The sequence below is a fragment of the Siphateles boraxobius genome, unplaced genomic scaffold (genome assembly GCF_051911475.1).
Source record: "Siphateles boraxobius isolate OS27281-9 unplaced genomic scaffold, OSU_SipBor_1 22, whole genome shotgun sequence".
Taxonomy (NCBI): domain Eukaryota; kingdom Metazoa; phylum Chordata; class Actinopteri; order Cypriniformes; family Leuciscidae; genus Siphateles; species Siphateles boraxobius.
Genome location: NW_027508833.1, coordinates 3,598,279 through 3,621,244, shown reverse-complemented (window position 1 = coordinate 3,621,244; position 22,966 = coordinate 3,598,279). Strand labels below are relative to the sequence as shown.

At 38.4% G+C, this 22,966-nt stretch overlaps 1 protein-coding gene across 16 annotated transcripts in view; it reads right to left on the bottom strand.

The window, feature by feature from the left end:
- smoc1 (SPARC related modular calcium binding 1) overlaps nucleotides 1–22,966 on the bottom strand; it is an 80,714-nt gene that overhangs the window by 44,637 nt on the left and 13,111 nt on the right. For 4 of the 16 annotated variants that reach the window (XM_077238355.1, XM_077238345.1, XM_077238346.1 and 1 more), the window contains exons 2-9: nucleotides 17,421–17,586; nucleotides 13,608–13,694; nucleotides 9,516–9,628; nucleotides 9,002–9,101; nucleotides 6,163–6,213; nucleotides 5,014–5,061; nucleotides 1,822–1,911; nucleotides 1,634–1,714 (exon numbers count right to left, since the gene is read on the bottom strand). In XM_077238355.1, the coding sequence (XP_077094470.1) occupies nucleotides 1,634–1,714; nucleotides 1,822–1,911; nucleotides 5,014–5,061; nucleotides 6,163–6,213; nucleotides 9,002–9,101; nucleotides 9,516–9,628; nucleotides 13,608–13,694; nucleotides 17,421–17,586 (736 nt within the window). The remainder of the gene's footprint in view (nucleotides 1–1,633; nucleotides 1,715–1,821; nucleotides 1,912–5,013; nucleotides 5,062–6,162; nucleotides 6,214–9,001; nucleotides 9,102–9,515; nucleotides 9,629–13,607; nucleotides 13,695–17,420; nucleotides 17,587–22,966) is intronic. The other 12 variants (XM_077238361.1, XM_077238351.1, XM_077238350.1 and 9 more) reach the window with 6 other exon arrangements.

Sequence of the window (22,966 nt, the reverse complement as noted above, 5' to 3'; positions counted from 1 at the left end):
TTCAAATTATATTAATAAGTATTTTAATTCACACTGTGTCGGGTTCAAAATAACAATAACAATGCATACGGATTAGAAGTAGTAGTTTGAGGCCATGTGGTGGTCCAAAAATGTCTATGGAAATTGCAACCCTATAAGTTTTAAGGCACAAAGGGCAACATTTCCTAAGAATGACAAAATTGCTGGTACAGTCACCATGGTTAAAAGGCTATTCTAGAGCTTGTGGTATCACAGTAACTCTATATATCCTTTTTTTGCCGAATATCTATACCTGCACTCAAACCACTATAGGGAGCTTTGTATACAGTAGCTAGTCCAAACCTGTAATGCTACTACAACCCCCAAATCTTAGGGGACACAATGATAATTATGCTTGTTCTGTTTCATGGGGACCAAAACCACAATTACCAAAGAAACACACAATTTACCTCACCTTAGATGAGCATGTTCACTGTTATAACTGCACGAGTTGATGTGTGAAAGATCGAACTGATGCGTACCACCCACAATGCACTGAGAGATGGAAACTTGGCTTTCTTCGAGATTTACTTTAGCAGCAAAAGCAACATCTCAGTGTTTCAATTTACTCCAGATCCCACACACACACTCCCATGAACAAGCACCGGTGGAGCCTGATGCCAACTCCGTCACTTCTGCAAGAATAGCACCCCTGTGATGACCGTGGATCTGCTACTCTGGTTGAATAGTGTTGATGTGCAACAGATGCTAATTGGTCACAGGAGGAGACTCTGAAGCGTTCCAAAGACATGTCAAATTAGATATACAACGTGTATGCTCAAGGTAAGCGTTTCCTTCAGCACAGAATATCTTTTGTCAAAATTTTGTCAATTATTCTCTGGTGAAATAAATAGATTATTTTTCAGTGATTACCAATTATAGGCCACCCAGGCAATAAACAAGGGAACACCACTGGAACTGCATATACACAATTTGACACACACACACACACACACACACACACACACACACACACACACACACACACACACACACACACACACACACACACACACACACACACACACACACACACACACACACAGACACACACACACACACACACACATACACACACAGACGCACACACACACACCTCTCAACCGCACTGCCAAAAAACCTCACAGAACTTGACGGAGTTGACTGAGCATGCCCAGAGGGTGCTCGACTCATTTGAAGGAAATTGTAAAGGAGACACAGAAAGCTAAACAAATTACACCGAGGAGAGCTGAGACAAACAGAGAAAGAGGGGCGCCATAATTCTAGTGGTGTTAGGTTTCTCGTCCCTGGACATGCTGAATATTAAATCTAAAACTGGAACAGAAATGTTACACAATCAAATGCACTTGAATGTACCAACTTGGACGCTGCAATGACGATGCTTTGAAATATTTCTAGCTGTGTAGGCTGGCCATCAGTCTTGTGTGTGTCAACACAAAGCTCTGCTTAAAATTGTGTGTTTTTGGTCATTACTGTTTTAAGAGGGAAATGGACTAACAGGATTTTCTTTCCATTTATATCTTTAAGAAATCAAATCAGCTATTAACAATTGTGAGACAACTGGAATTGATAGATCAGAATATATCAGACTGCTGATGGATGGATAGATTCTCACCTGGCTTCCTACTGTTTGAACTGTTCTGTTTGTTCTCTTTGTACACCAGCTGCTTAATCCACAATGTTGGAGCTGTAATCTCTGTGGTGATAAAACAAACAAATTGATTTGCACTTGTATTTCAGTCATATACATAAATGCAAGACTCGTGCTCATGTCGCTTGAATTTGCATGTGGTCGAAACTTACCCTCACCTTCTGGGACAACATGCGTCTCCATGGTTGGTGTGGGCTTGGAGCCATCATCTGGATTGAGGGTGAGAAAGAAACGGAAAGAGACTACCATTATTGAGGTTAATACAATCTACTCTCCACAACTGTTGAATGATTGGGATTTGCACATGGCCCGGCCATTAGCACAGAAAACAAAGTGGGTGAGGGATAGAGGGTACAAAGAGAGAAAATACAAGTCAGAAAACACAGATAAATAAGAGTATTCATCCACTCAAGAACAGACACATACATCTCAGAATGCGTAAATTAGCTTTCATATGCATACTGTTTAGATAAATAGTAATACGTTTGTGTATAAACAGGCAATTGTAGATCATTTAACACACTCAGTCAAAAGTGTAATTGAGAAATGTCAAATCTCCTACAGTACTTACCCACTTATGTTCTATTGCATTCTGGGTGATTTCCTTGTGGCTCACATCACTGTAGGCCCTGGCAGTGGAGGGGCCAAAGCCACAGTGCTAAAGCCACAATAAGGTGGCAGCGAAAACCAGTTCAAAGAATACATGTAGCTCACTGAACTGAATTACAGCCAAAGTGACATTGTAATGTTCCCTGTCCACCATGTTTGCAATTAAAATCAGTGATCCCCTCGGCAAAATAAGTACATGTTCTGAAAGTGAATTTTATTATTCGCTGTCTTTTATATAAACAAGGGTCATTTAGAAAGATAATGGAAATAGTAATAAAATGAACTATAAACTGTTAAAAAACAATTCTTTTTGTTGTTGATTGTTTGTTTTTATAGACAGACATCTTTAAGATCTTTAAGACTGAGTCAGAGAATGTGTCATTGAGAGCAACAGTGACCAATAAAAAAAAGAAAAAAAGTTTCAAGATTAATTTCAGCATCGCATCATTTGATTCAAAGTAATTGAAGATTGAAAAAAAAGACAAAAGGCACAATATTGTGTTTACAAATTTATAATTGCAAATCACTACTGTGTTTTAGGATTTGCAGGATAGTTCAAACACTGAGAAATGTTTCAAAATATCTTCTGTTTTGCGGGGAAAAAACGAATTGCAGGTTTGGAACACCATAAGGGTCAGAAAATTATAGAATTTTCATTTTTGGTAGAACTACCCTTTTAATGCTGTGCAGATTAAATAATGCTATGTATGTAGCAAGCTTTGTAGCTAGCTAACGAGTGCCCTAGCTAGCCTCCACTAGCCTGTTAAAAAAAATACTAAAAAGAGTTCTCCACAGTCAGACTTTTACTGGTCTTGTGAAGCCAAACCTTCAGACTGACAGCAGAAGGTCTGTACTCCATAGCAGCTTCCGTTGGCCAAGGACCGCCCAGAGGCCGCCTGACTGACATGTAGAGCAACCAATCACATTTTGTTTGGTTCAGTGTCATGTTTAGGGGGTAAAACATATATAGTCAATATTGCTAGAATAACAGACTAACATGCAACCAATAAATCATTCATTGAAGAACGTTGTGAAAATTCACTGCAACAATGGCAACAATCAGTCTATAAATTGTTTTAAAAAAATCCAGTGTTTAGTTGATCCTGACAAGCTCTCATTGTCACAGTTGGAAACATGACATCTTTCTTTTTCCATGAGGGGGTTTGGCATCTTGACGGCTTTGTTTCCAGGTGGACCGGTAAAGAACATGTCACACACGTCTCCCGAAATCTTGTAGAATTCAACCAATCCGATGACGACTTCGAAACTCCTGAAATGTTTTCCAATTTCCTACCAATGGTCCATGGGCGTGACCAGAGATGGTCTTATTATTGGGAGATATACGAGTTTGTGGCTCTAACATTGGAGAAAGCGTAACGCCAACTTGGATCACGTGTGCCTTGATAACCAATCACATTACAGCCTTGACATCCTTGAATTTCGTTCATAGTTGTGCAACAGTCAATCACTGTTTGCAGATACCATAGTAATTAATGAGAAGTGCTGTAAACCAAATCATACCTGTTGCGCAATTGACCGTGACTTCTTTTATAAAACAGCCTTTTTTTGGTGTAAACTCGGATGTTTAAGAGCAAACATGTTGAAAGTTAGCCCATGGGCTGTCGATTCAGTAAATGATAAGCTATTAGCTCACAAAAGCAGTTTATTCAGCGTAATGAAGCCTCTCCTCCATTGGCATCGATTAAAAAAGGTCTATTGCCTCTTTCCCTGTGTACCGCAGCGTCAGCAGGCGTTATGCTTTTTTAGCCTAAGTTTACAGGCTTGCCTTCAATTGGCTTTGGCGTGACGTCAGAGGCTAAGACTAGACTTTTACAGACTAGCGGAGGCTACCCCTTAGCCAACTACCTAGTTGACTACATGTGATTTTGAAGCGTTAAAGCCCAAAACACAACAATGAATAGACTCTTTATTTTTAACAACATCAGAGCTCATTGTAGGTCTTTCTTAAAAAGTGTTAATGTCAATTATGTAATAAGAGTGTGAATGGCATTTATACTTCTGGAACACTACAGTGATCTCTATAGGGCTGAGTGCAAAAGACTCACGTACAGTTGTACACAACCACCTTCCACCTGCTGTTGACATAAACATCAGGTGCACATGCACTTTGTCTTGAGTGCACCCAGTGCAGAAGAGGTGAAATAAGATCTGAAAAAACAGAGGCAAACTCCATTCCCAAACCCTACCACACATTCCCAGCATAACCATCTCCCACCCCAGTGGTTCAAACTAAACGCACTCTCAAACCCCTATACGCCACCCTCGGGGCCTGTAAATGACAATCTGGCTTTCCTGAGTTAGGGCCCAGAAAAGTAGGTGCCTGCTATTGCTGCTGTTAACATCTATATTAGCTGTTTGAGATTTCACTGCTGTAACAGAGCACAGTCTTTGATGTGTGCTAGGTTCTTACGCTGGCAGTTAAACAGAACAACTGGAATAGGTTTTCATCCTTTACGGTCCTTCGAGAAACTGAAGTCTGAAGTAAAAGCTTGACAGAAAGAGTCAGGCCAAATGAGCATGACAGAGAAAAATGGGGCAAATTTGACATCTATTTAAATGTGCTGAAACACATTTAATCGTACATAAATAAATAAAAGGAGACACAAAATAGAAAGTTTAGTGGCGTTGCAGTATGGCATCCTTCAGATTTGTTAGTTTTCTATTTCTCTCATACATAAGTGCACACACTCACATTTCTACGAATCTCAACTCACCTTTTCTGCCGGAGCTTGGAGGTCCCGGTGGCTTATCGGTTACTGACCCTTTAAAGAGAGAGCAGAATGTTTACTCAACTTTTGAAATGCAGTACAGTAACCACCTCACTTTGGGAGAACAGTTTAAATATGTTTAACCTGCACTTGTAGGAACACATCATGCACTTTGGAAAGTCAGATAAAAAAGAATTCAAAATGTAAGTGACAACTGTAACATCCCAACTTACACAAATGGGAGAAACAGTGATCAGCTCAAGAAAAAAAAAGTTAAAAGACCCCCCTCCCCCCCTAACAAAAAACAAGAAAAAAATACATAACGACTAGACCACTCTGAAACCTCATTTTTCATTTCTAAATATGTTGAAATGTTATTATCTACAAATTAAGTTTCCCGTAATGGCAATCCCTTAAATTATTCCAGGTGTTGGTTGCATTCATTCATTTATGGATATGAAAAAGAAATAACACGCACGCACACACACACACACACACACACACACACACACACACACACACACACACACACACACACACACACACACACACACACACACACACACACACACACACACAGACACACACACACACAAACGCACACACGCAAGAAATATTTTATTCATCCATTGTTACAATTATTACAACCATTATTATTATTATTATTATTATTATTATTATTATTATTATTATTTACTGTTATTGACAATGGTACTGTAGACATACCTTCCTGCAGAATATATTCCCGACCTTGTTCTAACGCACCACATTTTAAGCAATTGTTTTGAGCACTTCTGATTGGAATGGCACAACAGAATGTTTTTCATGATTTAAGTCTCCTGTGTAGACATCAGTGTAAAGATTGTTCTGTTGTGTTTGATTAGTGTTGAAACACAATTCTGCAGCTAGATATATCTCCAGGATTTAATATACATACATAAAACACAGTTTAATGTGACATGAAACAGATCAAATACATTGAGGAGAGGATAGTTACTGTATGCAGAAACAATCATCAATCACATTGATCCAAGTACGTGCAAATGCTCAGGATTAAAGGCATGCGTAAGTTCAAGATTAGACAGTCAAAAAATTAAAATGCTGGAGAGAAAGAGAATTTCGAACAAAAGGGCAATCTGGAATGAAATTTACTACCTGACAATCCACTTGTCCCAGCATGAGTTCCCATAAATTCACGGAAGTTTCCTGCAAACGTGTGCAAGACATTTCACTTAAGTGGTGATTCATGGGATTCACTCATTTCTGGGACAGGACTGGTCCATCTTTTGAGCATTCATGAAATATAGAACAATGAGCCAATGTTGAGACAAGAGAATACATCGGAGTGTGACGTTATTGCAAAAAACAAAACAAAACTAAAATCACTGGTTGGCACCTAAATGTGAATACTTTACTTTTGAAAGAAACAGTAATACAATTACAGGATCTTATGCAGGACAACAAGCAGCAGAAAGAAAATCTAGAAACTATTCCAGCTAAATGTGCAGAGACAACTATAAGTAAGCCTTTTATTCACTGATGCACTGAAGCACAGTTTACACAGTACACAGTCTACGAATTTTAAAAACTAGTATGTGAAACAGTAAATGATGAAATGCTAAACAGTTGTGAGCTAAAGTGTTATCTAACTGTAAGGTGCCTAACAGCATCTAGCAAGTGCCTTACAGTTGTCATCCCCAAAACATATAAACATTTCATAGCATTTAAGCACGTCTGATTCCATCGTTCTGGAATCAGTGGGTTTTTTTTGGTTAAAGGTAGGGCAGGCAATTTTCGGAGAGTAGTATGGTAGCATGCTATGTGATGCTCACAAAACATTGCTGTATATTTGAGTGGCCCAATATAATAACAGTAAGAGTGTTCCATTTTGGCTGGATTTAAGTTGGGAGGAGTTGAAAACGAAGCCGTCAAGTCAGAGCTAAGTATTTGTCAAATACATCAATGTTTCAGATCTTTTCATGTAGCAACATGAACATCATTCAGTACATTCAGTACTTTCAAAACAACATGTGCATGTATAAGAATAAAATTCTAAATAAGCCTATTTACTATTTAAATATTAATAAAAAGGGATCTATTTTTTTAATCGGTTTTATTTTGATAAACATGTTACAATATAACATTAAGATTACATGAAAAGAGTTTTTCCAGCTGCACTGGAGAAGCTGTGCAGAATGAATCTGCTCTCGAGCTCTTGCATTTGTGACAGTGGCGTGGTGTCGATCGATGAGTGTATGCAGCGCCACATGAAGTCCAACACACTTCATGACTCAACTTAATGACACAGCATGACTGAAAATTCCTGTTCATTAAACCAATAAATACTGCATCTCAATATTATTCCCTAAAAGTATGTACTCTTTATTTCGTGAAGAAAAAGTAAATACTTTTGAGTGTGTATCAGATGAGTTGGCAAGCTTTGGGACATACTACTTCATCATAACTGCGTCTTTAACGGACAGCTTTGTTACGTGCATCCGGTCACTGTTTAACCTGCCCTGTCAATCATCTTGTCACAGTTAAAATCCTCCACATTCAATTTAATTCCGTTTTGGAGAGAAATGCAGTAGCACGTTGATCTGCCAGCTGTGGGTCTTTAATGCAGAGAACTCTGATATTGATTATTAATCACTCAAACTACTTTATCCAAAGCTCTCTACTAAACCGTCAGTCTCTCACATTCGACATGTTTGTAGGTTTTTGACAGTTTTTATTCATCTTTGTAGTTGTAATCGAATACTTATCCAATGCTCAATGGGTTGTGGGCAATATAAGCCATTATGTGCAAGGATTCGCAATTTGGATTTTAACCGGGTATCTTTGGAATACTCATTTCAACATACTACATTTTGGAACACGCCAATTCTAAATTTGAATACTATTTAGGATGAATTGGGACGTAGCAAATGTCCCAGACAGCGACATAGTGTTGGCCCAAATACGGCCCACATCTGGTATGCGTGGAATCCACATGTACCAGATGTGGCCCAGATCTGGGCAGACACTAAGTTGCTGTCTGGGGTTTTTGGGAAATCTGTTTGGAAACTTGTTTGGTAATTACATTTTTCAATTCTAGTGGTGCAGAAATGGTAACAGTATTAAGTAAAGTAACTTATGTAAAAAGTATGTGTTTGTACTATCCCATCATAATAATGATGATAAAATAATTCATTATATAAAACAAGCTAAAATTTCAAAAAGTTTCACAGGTCTCTGCAATGCGCTACAGATGAACTGAACTGACAACGGTTGAAGGGAACATCCAGAAAGCTAGTAGAAATGTAACATCAGGGTTAGGTAAGCATGAGATGGCATGTAACCATAAAATGTCGAGACACAAGAAAAAAATAGAACCAGGTGCTCCAGTCATAAAGTAATCCGGTTCTGGCAGGAGTCGGTGGTGTTTGCTCAAATGGCTCTGATTGTTCTGTTGGAGATAAGTGTTCCCATTCATTTACGAAGAGAAAAGCTCCCTCATTCCAACCGTCCACTGTAAGCAGTTATACAACGAAAAAGAAAACGAGAAAGCAATGTTTGAGAAGAAGGAAAAATTGTAGAGAATGAAACAGAAGAAGACAGAGATTGATGGAGTGTGAATTTGGAAAGAGAGAGAAAGAGATAAAAAGCAGAAATGTAGAAACCTTAAAGTAGAGAAAAGAAAAATGGATGAACTTTCGGAGTCGGCGCAAGTCCTCCAGGATATTATCCATCACATCTCGGCTCCATGCACAAACACAGTAGGAATAAACTAAACAGAGCAGTGGCTAGAGTTTAACATCACGCTGACTCCATCAAAACAAAGAGCACAATTTAAATCAAACAAAGTCTAATGGCTTTGAAAGTGATGGACTACAGGCACAGCTTCTTGACCGAGGCACCTGATGGTTTAGCGGTTCTGCTTTTCAGCACGACCTAAACACAAAGCGATAATCCAAGCAAACAGTCTAGAGATAAATCTGCATACATACAGTACCTGAACACACTGGCGTTTTGTTCTGGACAGAGGAACCGCTGACTGGCTTGCCATCTGTGGTCACGCACCAGCAGTATCCTGTGAGGGTGTGACACTGGACCTGGAGGAGATACAGACGGAGAGAGGTGAGAGGAAATTCCAGTAACTGCTCTTGTATCTCCTGGACGACCCGCACGAAACGTCCCGGCGCTTGCGCTGGGGGAATACAATTATTCAGAGTGAAAAACGACTATCATAAACGACGAGGCATTAAAAGCTTAGGCGGACTGGATGATCGCTGTTTAACAAAGCAAAGGCGCAGGTGAAATAGAGGCTGCGAGTCTATAAATGCGATTTAATGTACACTTTCCATTCAGATTCCCAAAGCAGCCATGCTGATGAGAAACACAGGGAAGTGCAATTTTTTTGGAATCCTATCGATGCCAGGAAAGATGTTTGAAGGCTAATTTGTCCACTAGATAGGTTTGCTTTAGGATTCGTCCTAAAAGTGCAGCGGCCCGGGACTCTGTCGGACCTGGGCAAATGTTCCGTCATCATTGCATTCTGGGATAAAAATGGATTCCTGTGGCCTCTTGGCTTGTTCCAGAGCCTGAATCCTCTCAGTCCGACATTTCGTCTGGCCTGCTTCTGTAATACAGAAACAAATATGCCTAATTATACACACAATTAATGCTAAACTTACATAAAGCTAGTGACAAAATGGGTTTGATTCTGCAGGGATTTTCTTAAAAAAATATATAACTGTATTCACTATATGTTGCTTTGGAAAATATTATCTAGGAAATTAACAAATTGAATAGTGTATAAGGCTGAGTAATAAGGGGGGAAATTCACATAAGACACATAAATACTCCCACACTTTCCCCCCTACTTTTTGACCAGTGTACTCTCATGACTTTTCCAGTTGTTCATAATTACTGGATAGGGATTAAAAATAAATAAATAGAATTTCACTGACAAAGAGCAATTATATTTTAGAGCTAAGTAATAGAAATTTCCATGCCATTTTCATGATATTTAAAGGTATTACTCAAATGTATTACTCATTTTCTGATTTTCCAGCCCTGGAAATCACCATTTCAAATTGCTTGGTGTTTCCATGACCATGGAAATCCTAAAGACAACTAACAGGCGCATTTTTGAAGATATGATTATTAGGAAAGAGCCTTTAAAAATATTTTTTTTGGGGGAAATTTCAATCACAAAGAGCTATTCTATTTTAGTCATGGGCAACTACAAAAATATATATTCGCGAAAAAAAATCAATGCCATTTCCATAACCTTTTAAGATATTAATTGTTCATGAGTTTTTCTGGCTTAAAAACCACAATTTTTAAAATAGCTGACTATTTCTATGACCATGGAAATCCTGAAAACAATTAACAGGCGGATTTCTGAAGATAGGATTATTGGAAAAGCCATCTCATTAAATAACCATCTAAAGAAATCTCATCACTTGTGGTAAGAAATGCATCATGAAGATTCTTAATCTTGAAACTTCATCTAAACAAGGAAAATATGAGGTTTTGAAATGGCAAAGCTGAGTGTCGTGTTCCAACATGTAGGCACTTTGTATGAATAAAGAGAGTATTTAGTCATCCTAGTCAAATAAACAACACTTACAAGTTGGACCTCAGTGCTGGACTGCATCCAAGAAACGGGGAGGCTAAAAACCATGTGATACCAGCAGATCATTTTAACACTTTTAACTTTCAATATGTTCACAGTTCAGCCCTAAAATGCTTGCTATACTTGCGTGAAGATATGAACCCGGACAGATGTAAGTTCAGCAAGCACACAAAGACAAACTGCAAATCTGCCCTAAGGATGCCTGTGAGCAGATGCTCTTAAATCATCCATGATGCAAAAATGAGAAACACCTGTTGTATCTATGAAGTCTGTGACCGATCGACAGGAAGAGACAGGTGGGCTGCAGTCAGCTTCAGACAACACAAGAGTTAATTATATTGATATATACAGAACAACCAAACCTCAAAACATCTGTCGTTAATGTGACCTTTTTAGTTTTTTTCTTACTGTACAACATGCAGAACATGTGATTTCACCAAGTGAAACATGTTCCTGGATCAACATCTTTGTTGATCCTGGAACAACTTTCCAATCAACCAATCAGATTTGAGGGACAAGTTTACAGTTTATGACACGTTTAGGCTTACAACCAGAGTCAGGTGCCTCTAAATCAATGTTATTCACCTATTACTTCCCTCGGATTTTAGACATAATTTATGGGTAGGGAAACTGTTAGAATTAAATGTTGATCCAGGAACATTTCTTGAAAAATCAGCACAAAACAAGTCTTAATTATGTATATAATATATTTACAATTCAGTGAATTTATGTAGATTTCTATGGGACAAAATATGCAATTTTCTTTGGTAAATGGCTGTCTTTGTTAATCTCGGGCCCTAATAAACCTAACTTTCCATTTGTTTTCTATTTTCAATTTCCTATTTCAGTATGATAAAGATATTTTTTGTTTGTAAGGTATAAGAACTTTACCCTGAGTAAATAATGTAATTCAACCAAAGTTTCTATTTAGCAGTACACAATTTGAAACATCTTAAGAGAGTTTGTTAATAGACACCAATTAGTGTTTTCCTAAAAAAAAAACAGTGATGACACCGATCATGCACCTTTAACTGACAGTTTAACACGGTCCAGTCTAAGAAACTTATGATGCAGGCTGACCGTGACTTAAACACAGTCAATCAATCTGCCTTTCAGTATGTGAACACGGCCTGCAAAAACTTACATGCATACCAGTGGGCATACGCGTCCCCTAGGTAGTTTGCTCTAATGCTCCAGGGACTGTATATTCTTTCTAGACTGACATGCACACAGATGTGTTTATTTGAGATCAGACACCTTTTTGGTGCCAACACTTGAAACTAAGACAAAACTACAATACAATTTTTTTTTAAAAGGTGAGGAATGTGAGGCCAAAGTGGCCACAGAAGTTTTAAATGTATTTAGCTAAAAGTAGGTGATATATATTTATGAGCAATATCACATGAGTAATTATTTCGAAACACTGCAAGCCTCGAAACCTTTACGAATCTTGTTTCGAATCAGTGGTTTGTGGTTTGTATCAAACTGCCAAAGTCACCAGATTTCAGTAAATGAGGCTTCTTTACGTCATGACTGCTTCGAAACGTTTCCAAATTTCAATGGTTCACCACTGGGGGGGGGGGGGGGGTGGGGGGGGGGGGGGGATGATCTCTGTGAACCCATGAACCCATGAATCATGCGGATTCACTGTGATCACTGCCCAGCGGCGAACCATTGAACAAGTGTCCAATGGGACACTAAACATATCCAACAACATATCCAATGGGTTTTATACATTTGTCGTTTTAATTAGACATTAGTATAATTAATAGGAATAGTAGTAGCTAATACTATCTTATTGTCCTGTTTAGTGGAGCCATCCATGAAAAAAATCATTGAAAAAAAAGCCCCTAAACCTTGATAAAAGAACACAAATTATACAGAAACTTGATATTTAATCTGATTAGATGCTTAGATGTATTTGATAAATTTTACTTTCAATAAAGTATTTGCAATGGGTTTGTAAAAGGTGTTTTTATGCATGTTGGAATTTTGTTGTATTTACACTGTCCTGACCAGCAAGTCTCACCAGTTTGTGAACATAAAACATTTTGCGAAATAATTGGTTAAATTGATTCAAAGCTTTGAAAAGCTTAATTTCTCCCATCACAACACGAGTAGGAGTACAATACTGCATTTATACAAAAGTGTGTAAATAAAAACAACTAGGTGACTTAAGAAACCCTCTTGTGTCTTGTGTGGAACTAATTCTTTACATTCAATTCTGCAGTTGACTGATTAACAGACAAGCCCAAGCCTCCGTTACTAATTTTAAAAATGCCACTCTAGAACTATTAACGAATGAACGCTGAGTTGCTTCACTTAAGTAAAAAGCTATTATACGTAAAATTATAATGTAAATACTTTAAAGCTATAAGCTACCTGCTAAAGGTTGGGGGGTGAGATTTGTAGACGGGGGTGGGGGGGTGGGGGGCATTGTAGCCTACTGTATCACGTGGCATTTAAACTGATGCGCTACAGCGATTTGTCACATTTAAAAGCGCCAAAACCTTATTTATTGTGTGAATCTCGTAAAAATATTGACAGAATCTGACAGCAGAGAATTTGTTCCATATCAAAAGTAACCTTCTCTGTCTTGTCTGTCGGTGTCAGTGTCCTCTCTGTCCGCGATTTTTCTCTGCGTGAGAAAATGAATGTGTGGCGTGAGAGCGTGTGAAAAGGGTCAATTGCGTGAGTCTCACGGTCAATGCATGAGAGTTGGCAGCTTTGTATAAGCATCGAAGCAAATTTTAAGATAGGCGCTATCTTTATTAATAAACCACATATGTGAAGTTTAAACAACTACAGTTTAGCCTAAACACTTATAAAAAATTACATTCCGTGACACAACAACAGTACTATTTGTAAAATTATAGTGGGTTTCCTCTTCCGCCATGACACTCGCTGTGAGAAATGCTGCAAGCGGAGTGATACAAACGGTTAAAGTGTTCATATGTTTTCATCTCATTGCGCATACCTTTCATAGCTGTTAGCTCTTTGACCTCTGAAACCAGTGTGGGCGCAGGAAGAGGTTGATCAATCCTCGCCCAGTTTTTACCTGAAACTTCAATATTAACAAGAAAAAACACAATTACATATTTATTACTTAACACAAATACTCAAGGAACAGTCTAGCTTACTGTCATGTATGTTTAGTTTTGTTCTGGCTTCATGTTTTTGAATTTGGTCTTTTATTTTGCAATGTGCTTTTGTTTTGAAGCTCTTGTTCCTAGTTCCTGTTGCCTCTGTTCATTTTTTCATGTCTGTCATTTTCCTGTTTCCTTTATCACTAGTTTTCAGCACTGCCTTCGAATATGCCTACTTCTCCAAATAATATGCCAAAAGAGTAGTATAAAAAATAAAACTATAGTCAGCAATTTTTGTTGGACACTTTACTGTCCCATTACACAGGAACAGAGTCATGAATGCCAGATAAGCATCACAATTGATGCCTTGGGTCACATGACAATGCCAACATGGCAGATGTATACGTTTAGTTTAAATTTATAGTTCTAAACACATTCATACTATATAGATTTTTTTGAAGCATTAATATATAGATTTATATAGATACTATATAGATTTTCTTGGTACCTACTCAGTCAGTAAGCAAATTCGGACAAAGCGCAGGTTTTGGATTAGCTTTCTTGTGAGACCTTTCAATGTTTGAGGGAGGGATAGAGTTACAGCGTGTTCAATTGACTGTACTGTTGTTTAACAACATATTGTTCAGCTGATAAAGCATCTTTCCAAAAACTTTCAGTAGACAAAAACATAATAAAACAGATGTAAAAGTTCTTAGTTGTGAAAATGACATGTGATTAAGGACCTTTATACAGCACATGCCATTGTAAAGACTGTAAAAGTCTATCACTCACAGCCTCATTTTCATCCCCATAGAATTCAATATGGTGTCAACCCTGACTAAGGTCTATAGCCCTCTTGTCTAGATTCGTCTTTATATATAACTCTGCATTTGGTGAGGTTTTTGGTCTAAGTTTTCATGTTTATTATTATTAAATTGCACTTGAGTTCATAACCTTGATTAGCCTTGAGTGGACATGTCATACTTTAGTAGGGTTCAGTAATCGAGTGGTATAGAATATTAAATCCTGTATTACGCATGAGCACCACTGCTTAATTTTTCAAAATGCATACAACAATTAAGCCTGTTTTCAGATAATATAGCTAAGTTTGCTTTTCCTTCCCCATTTGTTATATTTTTTTCTGCTTTTAAACCTCACTAAAGTTTGTAAGATTTAAGCTGATATTGTCAGGGAATGTGTGAGTTAAATGAAGTGCACGGCAGGAATAATATTTAATGATCAAATCCAAACATAAGAGAACCAACCACGTTAAACATAGACAAGAACGGATAAAAGATATCTAATGTGACAACAGGTGAACTAAATGACTAATCAGACAACATGAGAAAACTAGGTCACACGGGAAAACACAATATACACGCAACAGTACGCCTCCTCCTGAAAAGGCAAGTCCTCGCGTCATACAGAACAGTTTAACTGAGGAGGGAGGGCCGATGCTTTGGAGGAGGGCAAAGGAAAGGGTGAAACAAAACAGAGTCCAACAAAAAAGTCCAAGGGGGAGTGGAGGGTGGGTGGAGCCAAGATGGAGCCCAGAGCAGGAGGAGCCAGATGTTGGTCCAGAGACCAACCATGATGAAACCCCAGGGTGGAGTCGAAGGTGGGAGGAGCCATGGTGGAGACTTGACAGGAACCCTGGGAACAGCCGATGAAGACGCCACTGGAGACAGAGACTCAGGTGGAGCTGACATGCCGAAGAACCCACAAGACACTGCTGGAACTGGAGACAGAGCGACGAGCATCCGAGGTGAAACACAGGAACCTGAAGACTGAGGCGGAGCCGGTGGAACTGAGGATGAAGGAATAGTTGGGGGAAAGGTTGAGCCAGACGGAAACGAAGGTGGATCCAGGACGACGTCTGACCAAGGCAGAGCCCGTGGGATGAGGGAGCCCGGTGGAGTCGTAAGGCAGAAGGTTTCCGGTGGAGCCGAGGGAGGGAGGAGCCAGGACGGAGATGATGCATCGACAGGCTGCTGTGGAGTGTTGGGTTCAGATAGTGGCCTGAAGAACCAAAGTGGATCCACACACTTCAGTGCAGGAGATGAAGAGAGGCTGAAGGGTACCAGAGGAGGTGGACGAGAATAGACGAGAACGTACAGAGAATGAGGGAGAACACAATGTATAAATACACAGGGACTAACCAGATAACTAATGAGACGACAGGTTAGCTAAATTAATAATCAGACAACATTGGAAAACTAGGCTGAGGAACAGGCAGTTAGAGGAAGAGGGAGAGGGAGGCTGGAAGGGATCACAGGCGATACAGGGCTGGACGGAACCAGTGGGGAAAGGAGGAACAGAGGAATTACCTTCTCAAACATATCCAATTGTCCAAAAAAATTTCCAGCAACCATAGCGATCCCATCCACCGCAGTGAGGTTGTTGGCGGGGCCTTCCTCCTAGCTCTCGAACTCCATTAACAGTCCCTCAGCAGCACATGATGCAGTGGCCTCATGCACCTTGTCAGACACACCTTGTGGTGCAGGCTCCAGAGCGACGACTCCTTCCGTCCTCTCTTCAGGTTCGGTCTTGTCAGTTGCAGCAGGCTGAAGTCCAATGTCTCTGAATGTGGAGTGGGACTGGTGACGTCCTCAGCCGGGCCGAAGGTGAACGGGGAGTTGTTGTTCACTAGCACCCACTCCACGGATGTGCCGAAGTCTTCCCTTGAACCGGCCGCTGGAATGCATTTCTCGGAAAGCTCGCTCAGGTTGGTGTGATAAAATACAGAGCGAGCAGTCCAGGTATTGTGTCTGACACGCAAGCTGGATAAAGTCCCGAATCTTTTCTTCCAGCTGTGTTTTTTTCCCAGCTCCAGGCGGAGCAGCTGGACAGTGGCCAGATCCATAGTGAAAAATGAAAATTAAAAGGGGAAAAACCCCGCAAAAATTAACCTGTATCAGTCTGGGAACGTGTGTTGAATGAAGCGCACGACAGGAATAGTCCAAGTTAATGGTATTTAATGATCAAATCCAAACACATGAGAACACAACCACGTAAAACACAGACAAGAACAGACAGAGAATGAGGGAGAACACAAGGTATAAATACCTAACGAGATAACTAATAAAATGACAGGTGAACTAAATGACTAATCAGACAACATGGTAAAAAACTAGGTCACAGGGGAAAACACAGTAGTGTTGTTTTGGAGAAAACTAGTCAGAAAATATTTTATGCAATTTTAAGTACATTTGTCTTGCTTTAAGGATATTTAAATATTTGGATACTGTGCAATGCTGAAGTGCTATTGTATACCGCATCTGTTTTCTAAAAGAAATTACGGTAACCCTTTATTTTGATGGTCCCTTTTGAAGATTCTGTTGTCTATAAGTAACTTTGCAACTACATCTCAACTAACTCTCATTAAATTATTAGTAGACTGTCTTATTAATATCTGCTAACTCTTTATTGTGATGCTCCCCAACAGACATTCTACTGACTATAAGTAACTTTGCAACTAAATGTCAACTTATTCTAACCCTAACCCTACCAGTCTACTAATACTGTACTAACACTCTAATGACAGTTAGTAGACATGTAGGTGCAACGTTACTTATAGTCAACAGAATGTGTTAAAGGACCATCAAAATATAGTGAAACTGACACGATACAATCCTCAAATGCAATTCAAGATGCCTCAGTGGTTTTCAGAAATGATCACACAAAAGTTTCTGGTGTCCACTGACCTTTGCATCGGCCCCTGTGGGCGAGGGTGAGAGTGCGGTCCTTGCATTTCGCCCTCTCCAGGTCACAGTTGGTATCATAACTGCGTCCGTCTGACCCACACACAGGCTTGCCGTGACTTCTGGAGCATGCAGGGGAACATGGGCTCTCTCTTTCCCCTATAAGCCACTGCACACATATGTACATATATAAAGAGCAGTGAGGACATGACAATTTAATAAGCCATGGAGCACTTGACAGAATATCCTGACTAGACTTTAATGATTGTGCAATAAATTAAACAGAGCTGCTGAGCTTTAAAACAGTTCAATGAGTTTCACAGGTTTAAGTAGAAGGAACACTCAGATCATTTGGTGCAATTGCCATGAATCATGAATCTTAAAATAGCTCAGCTGAAATATCACATAGCCTTATATAGATTTCTGTTGTGACTTATCATAAACAAGACCTACCTACCTAACTACCTACCTACCTACCTATCTATCTATCTATCTATCTATCTATCTATCTATCTATCTATCTATCTATCTATCTATCTATCTATCTATCTATCTATCTATCTATCTATCTATCTATCTTTTAATTTTGAAATTCTGATATCAAATTCAGTTGTCTCACATGCCTCTTGTTGGCTGATGCCTGATTTGATTTATTATTACAGATATAGCCTAAATGTGAAGAAAATTCCCTTCAGACCATTTACTTTTTAGAGCAGCAATGACTATTTTTACAAGATTTTTTTTCCCGTTCTCAAACTCCATAGACTGATTTTTTGCTTTAAGTCAACACAACACTCAATTCAAGTTCTACTCATTTTACTTCCAAAATGTGATGTGTTTACAAATGGGATGGAATTAATTTTATTCTTAGTAACTGATTGATTAGGTGAAAATTTTAAAATAGAATTCCATACGAGATTGGAGGCATTTTTTATATCCCTGGAATAATCTGCACTCATGAATCATGAACAATAAGACCAGGAATGTGCATTATGAAGTAAACAGGTTAATTTCTGATGTCATACTGTATGACATAAAAAAAGTATTTTTCTTCTTCTCACTGGAATTGGAAAAAACGTATCATACCCGCTAAACCAGTGTCCTAACTTATTTTCCCTTAGCTGCATTTATCATGTAACAGGCCACCTCAAATATATATATATATATATATATATATATATATATATATACACATATATAAAATTTCCACAATTTCACATTCCCTCAATCTTTGAGAGGGCCAGAAGAGTCTGAACAGAAAGAAAAGCCAGTTTAACTCAGTGTGGATATATGCTGGCCAGCTCCCTACAGTAGTACAAGACAAATTTGCTATAGATTGTGCTGTAGCTGCTGGACCATCATGCAGTGCAACTTCTGACAGTGACAGTGGTCTCACAGCATATCAGGTACACAAACTGGAGAACTTCTACTGGAAAAAGGGTAGCTTTTGCCAGAAACACAGGGCACATTTTCCATTTTAACCAGACCCATCTGACTAAACAGAGCTGACCGTTTCTGATCACACACATACATACAGTGCACCGCAAACAACAAAAGGTTGCTTCAGGACTGAATCTGCTGAGTTGAGCAACTAAGCAAATAGAGCCAAATGATGCCACTAATATAGACATGGAGTGAATCCGTGCCTGATGACAGATGGATCAGACATTTATTTTTTATTTTTCAGCTGAGAGTATGCCATTATTAAATCCGGCTCCTTTTCCATGCACTGTACTAAATGATGCTTATATATTAATACTATCAGTTTCAAGTATGTCCATATCAAACTGTACATTTTTTAATTCTCATTGGGGTAAATAATCCAGAATATCAACATTAAAAATAAATGCCTAAGCAAATCTTTAGTGTTTTTTAAGACAGGCCAAAATATTCCTGTTGAAAGCTGCCCTGTCTAAGTAGCACTATAAATGCTGCATCCAAAGCAAGCTGCTTTAAAGGTGATTTAGAACTCAATACACGTCCAGATGGTGAGTTGCCTATTTGTCCATTTTCTGTGAAGGAAACTAAGAAAAAGAAAGCAACAGGCAAAGCTACCATAGACAAACAGTTGTAGTCTCCCTCAGAAAACTTTGATTACCATATTCATCTTGACCACATGCATATTTCAGTGATGTGTTCTGTATGGTTACATTATAAGGCTTAACATAGTACCCAGTTGTACAACCTATAGTGCACTTCTTTATAGTCTAAGATACTGTCATCATTTTTCACACTCATGTGTGAACACACACTTACAAGCCAGCATGATTTTCTTTTGTCTGTGAAACCAAAAAACAAGATATTTTACAGAATTTCCAGTCATTTGAACTCTAAAAACGACATGAAAACCACTACAAAGGTAGTTGATAGAACTTGTTAAAAATGTATAGTTTGACATTAATATTAATATGTAATTAATATTTAATATTTTTGTTGTGCTTTAAAGTACACTTATTTTGATGTTCTGACTAACATACTAAAGCTCATGTAAAGTGCAAGATCATAATTTTAACTGTAGTGTGAAATATTACATTTAAAGTTAATATATTTTTAAAATGTACTAAATTGCAACTTCATTACAAATCTGTAATTAGAAATATATTTAAAGACATGACATTTAACATACATTTGAATTATAAGAAATGTTCATTTTATTGGAATTAACATGCAATTAAGTGTCCAAAAGCGTTGCCTTGCAAACACACATTGATAAGTACACATAAGAAGGGGCTTTGGGAAGTTAAAAACATACACAACTGACATGGAACAGAGGACATATTTATGCATCACCTTGTATTGAAAGCATACTAATATATGACTAAGTCTGTGAAAATGTGTTTATTTGTAAAATATGAGCCTAAGTATAACAGACTGTTTAACTGTATAACTGGAAGTGAAATGAATCACACACATTCTGTCAGTTTGTGTGGGCAGGAGTTTAGTTAAGCATAGAACTCGGAGGAGCACAGAAGCCTACACAACATAAACATCTGCCATTCTCACATTTAACAATAACGTCCCCAGAAAGTATTTGTAGATTTTGGGATACTTAATGTTGGGCTAGTTCACCCAAAAATGAAAAATCTGTCATTACTCACCCTCAAATCGTTCCAAACGAGTAAGACTTTTGTTCCTCTTCGGAACACAAATGAAATTGCGGGGGGTTGGGGGAAGGGTGAAGGTATCAAACAAAGCACTCTCTGCACTTCATAAAACTGAGGTTAAACCACTGGAGTAACATGGATTACTTGGGTATACCAGAAAGGTGTGTCTTTACTACCTGGGGCTTGAAGGTGTCAGTTGCGTAGCTTTCAATGGAGGAACAGAAAGCTCTCAGATCAAAAAGATGGGTTTTACAGGTTTTAAAATGACATTACGGTGTCATTTATGACATAAATGATGACAGAATTTTCATTTTTGGGTGAACTATCACTTTAAGTCACACATTTCTAATGCATTGCATTAGTTAACAAAATATCAAACCGAATGGCATCAACAAACAACTGATACTAAAACTTCTCTCACAACTAGTGGGTGGTGATGGCGCAGTGGATAAGACACATTGCTTTGGTGTGAGAGACCTGGGTTCGAATCCACTGTGAGACACCAATGTGTCCCTGAGCAAGACACTTAACCCCTAGTTGCTAGGCGTGTGACCTCTGACATATATAGCAATTGTAAGTCGCTTTGGATAAAAGCGTCAGCTAAATGAATAAATGTTAACTAACGTTCACCAAACGTGACATGTTCCACTAATATCTGACAACCAAAATACCATTTACCATTTATAACCTAACAAACATATATTGATTATATCTCTTTAGTAAATTCCTTGTTTTTGCAACTAATGCAATGATATTCATAGATTTATAACTGTATTTAGTTGTGGCGCAGGTGCATAAATACCTTTCGGGGCCACTGTATCAGCCACTGTATGGTTTCTCAATCAGTACACATCTTTCCTATTGAGTGAAATATCTGTTCAGTAGTCAGCAATCCATAAATCCTACTCTGACACTACTAAAATCATATGTAAATCGTTAAAAACAATCCTCTTGTTGATTAAACAATTTGTCAAGCACATTTTTCTAATCAAAAGTGATCTCCAAAAATGTTCTTGTTTTTCAGTTTGGGGTTTATGACTAATGTCTCTTCTTAGAACTCTATTTTGAGAACAAGGATACTCTTAACTTTTGCCTGGACTCCTCACAATAAAGTGTAGATCTCTGGACGAGCTGGAGACACCAGAGAAATCTCATTGCACAGATGGATTTTTATTCTTGGCAGTCTCTCTCTCTCTCTCTCTCTCTCTCTCTCTCTCTCTCTCTCTCTCTCTCTCTCTCTCTCTCTCTCTCTCTCTCTCTCTCTCTCTCTCTCTCTCTCTCTCCCTCTCTCTCTGCGTGTGTGTGTGTGTGTGTATGTGTGTGTGTGGTTTTCACAAGGAGTGCCAGAGCTACTCTCTATAATGTGTGAAGCACTCATTACCTTTAGAAAGAATAACAACAAAAATGACGCACAAAAGCCGAATTCTGATTGGCTGTTACAAAATAAGCGGGCCTAGCCAAATGTAGCTGGCATCTGACAAAAAGGTACAGAAAATAAGGGAGAATTATGTTTCAAATTAGAACTCAATTTCAAGCAATATTTTGCATATTTTCAACTTATAAGGTTATTACACTTAATTATGTAATGACCAATGTTTATGTAATAAAAACAATTAAAAAAACAAACAAAGCTATTCACTTTAGTGCATACATGCAAATTGAAAAGCAGAGTGTGAGAAACTGGTTATGCAAACTTCAAATCCCCTCATAAAACAGCTTTGCATTATTCAGTAACGACTGTCAGATTTCATACGAAGGAGATCTGCAATCATAATCCCTCTTCTCTGATCATTAGACAAATTATATCCAGGCTAACGGGAAATCTGTTTCCTGAACTTCCTAGTTTATCACTCTAATGATACAACTTGGCTAAGGAACAGTCATGTTATTTCTTCTGGCGAATCTCACTGACTGTCTGACCACCCAAAAAAATTAATAAAAAAATAAACAGGAAGTAAGGAAGGATTGTGATATAAAATGTTATATGACCAGTCATTTTCTTCTATTAAATTCAGATAAGACTGAGGCAAATTGCCTTTGACAGTAATTTTCGACAGGAACTTTTCTTTCGAAAATCATATTACAATAAGCTACAATTAGTTCAAAATGCAGCTGCTAGAGTTCTTACCAGTTCAAGAAAATATGATCATATAACACCTATTTCGTCATCTTCTACACTGGTTACCTATTAAGTTACGTATCGATTACAAAGTATTTCTACTGACCTATAAGGCCCTAAATGTAGTACCAAGGCAGTACCAAGATATCACCAGGATATCTTAGGGTGCTTTCACACCTGCCTCGTTTAGTTCAGTTGAATCGCACTAGAATTCGTTTTCCCCTTTGGTGCGGTTCGTTTGGCAGCTGTCAAAGCAGAAATCGCACTCGGGTGCGCACCAAAAGCGGACCAAACAAGCGTGAGGAGGTCTCTCGGTACACTTTCAA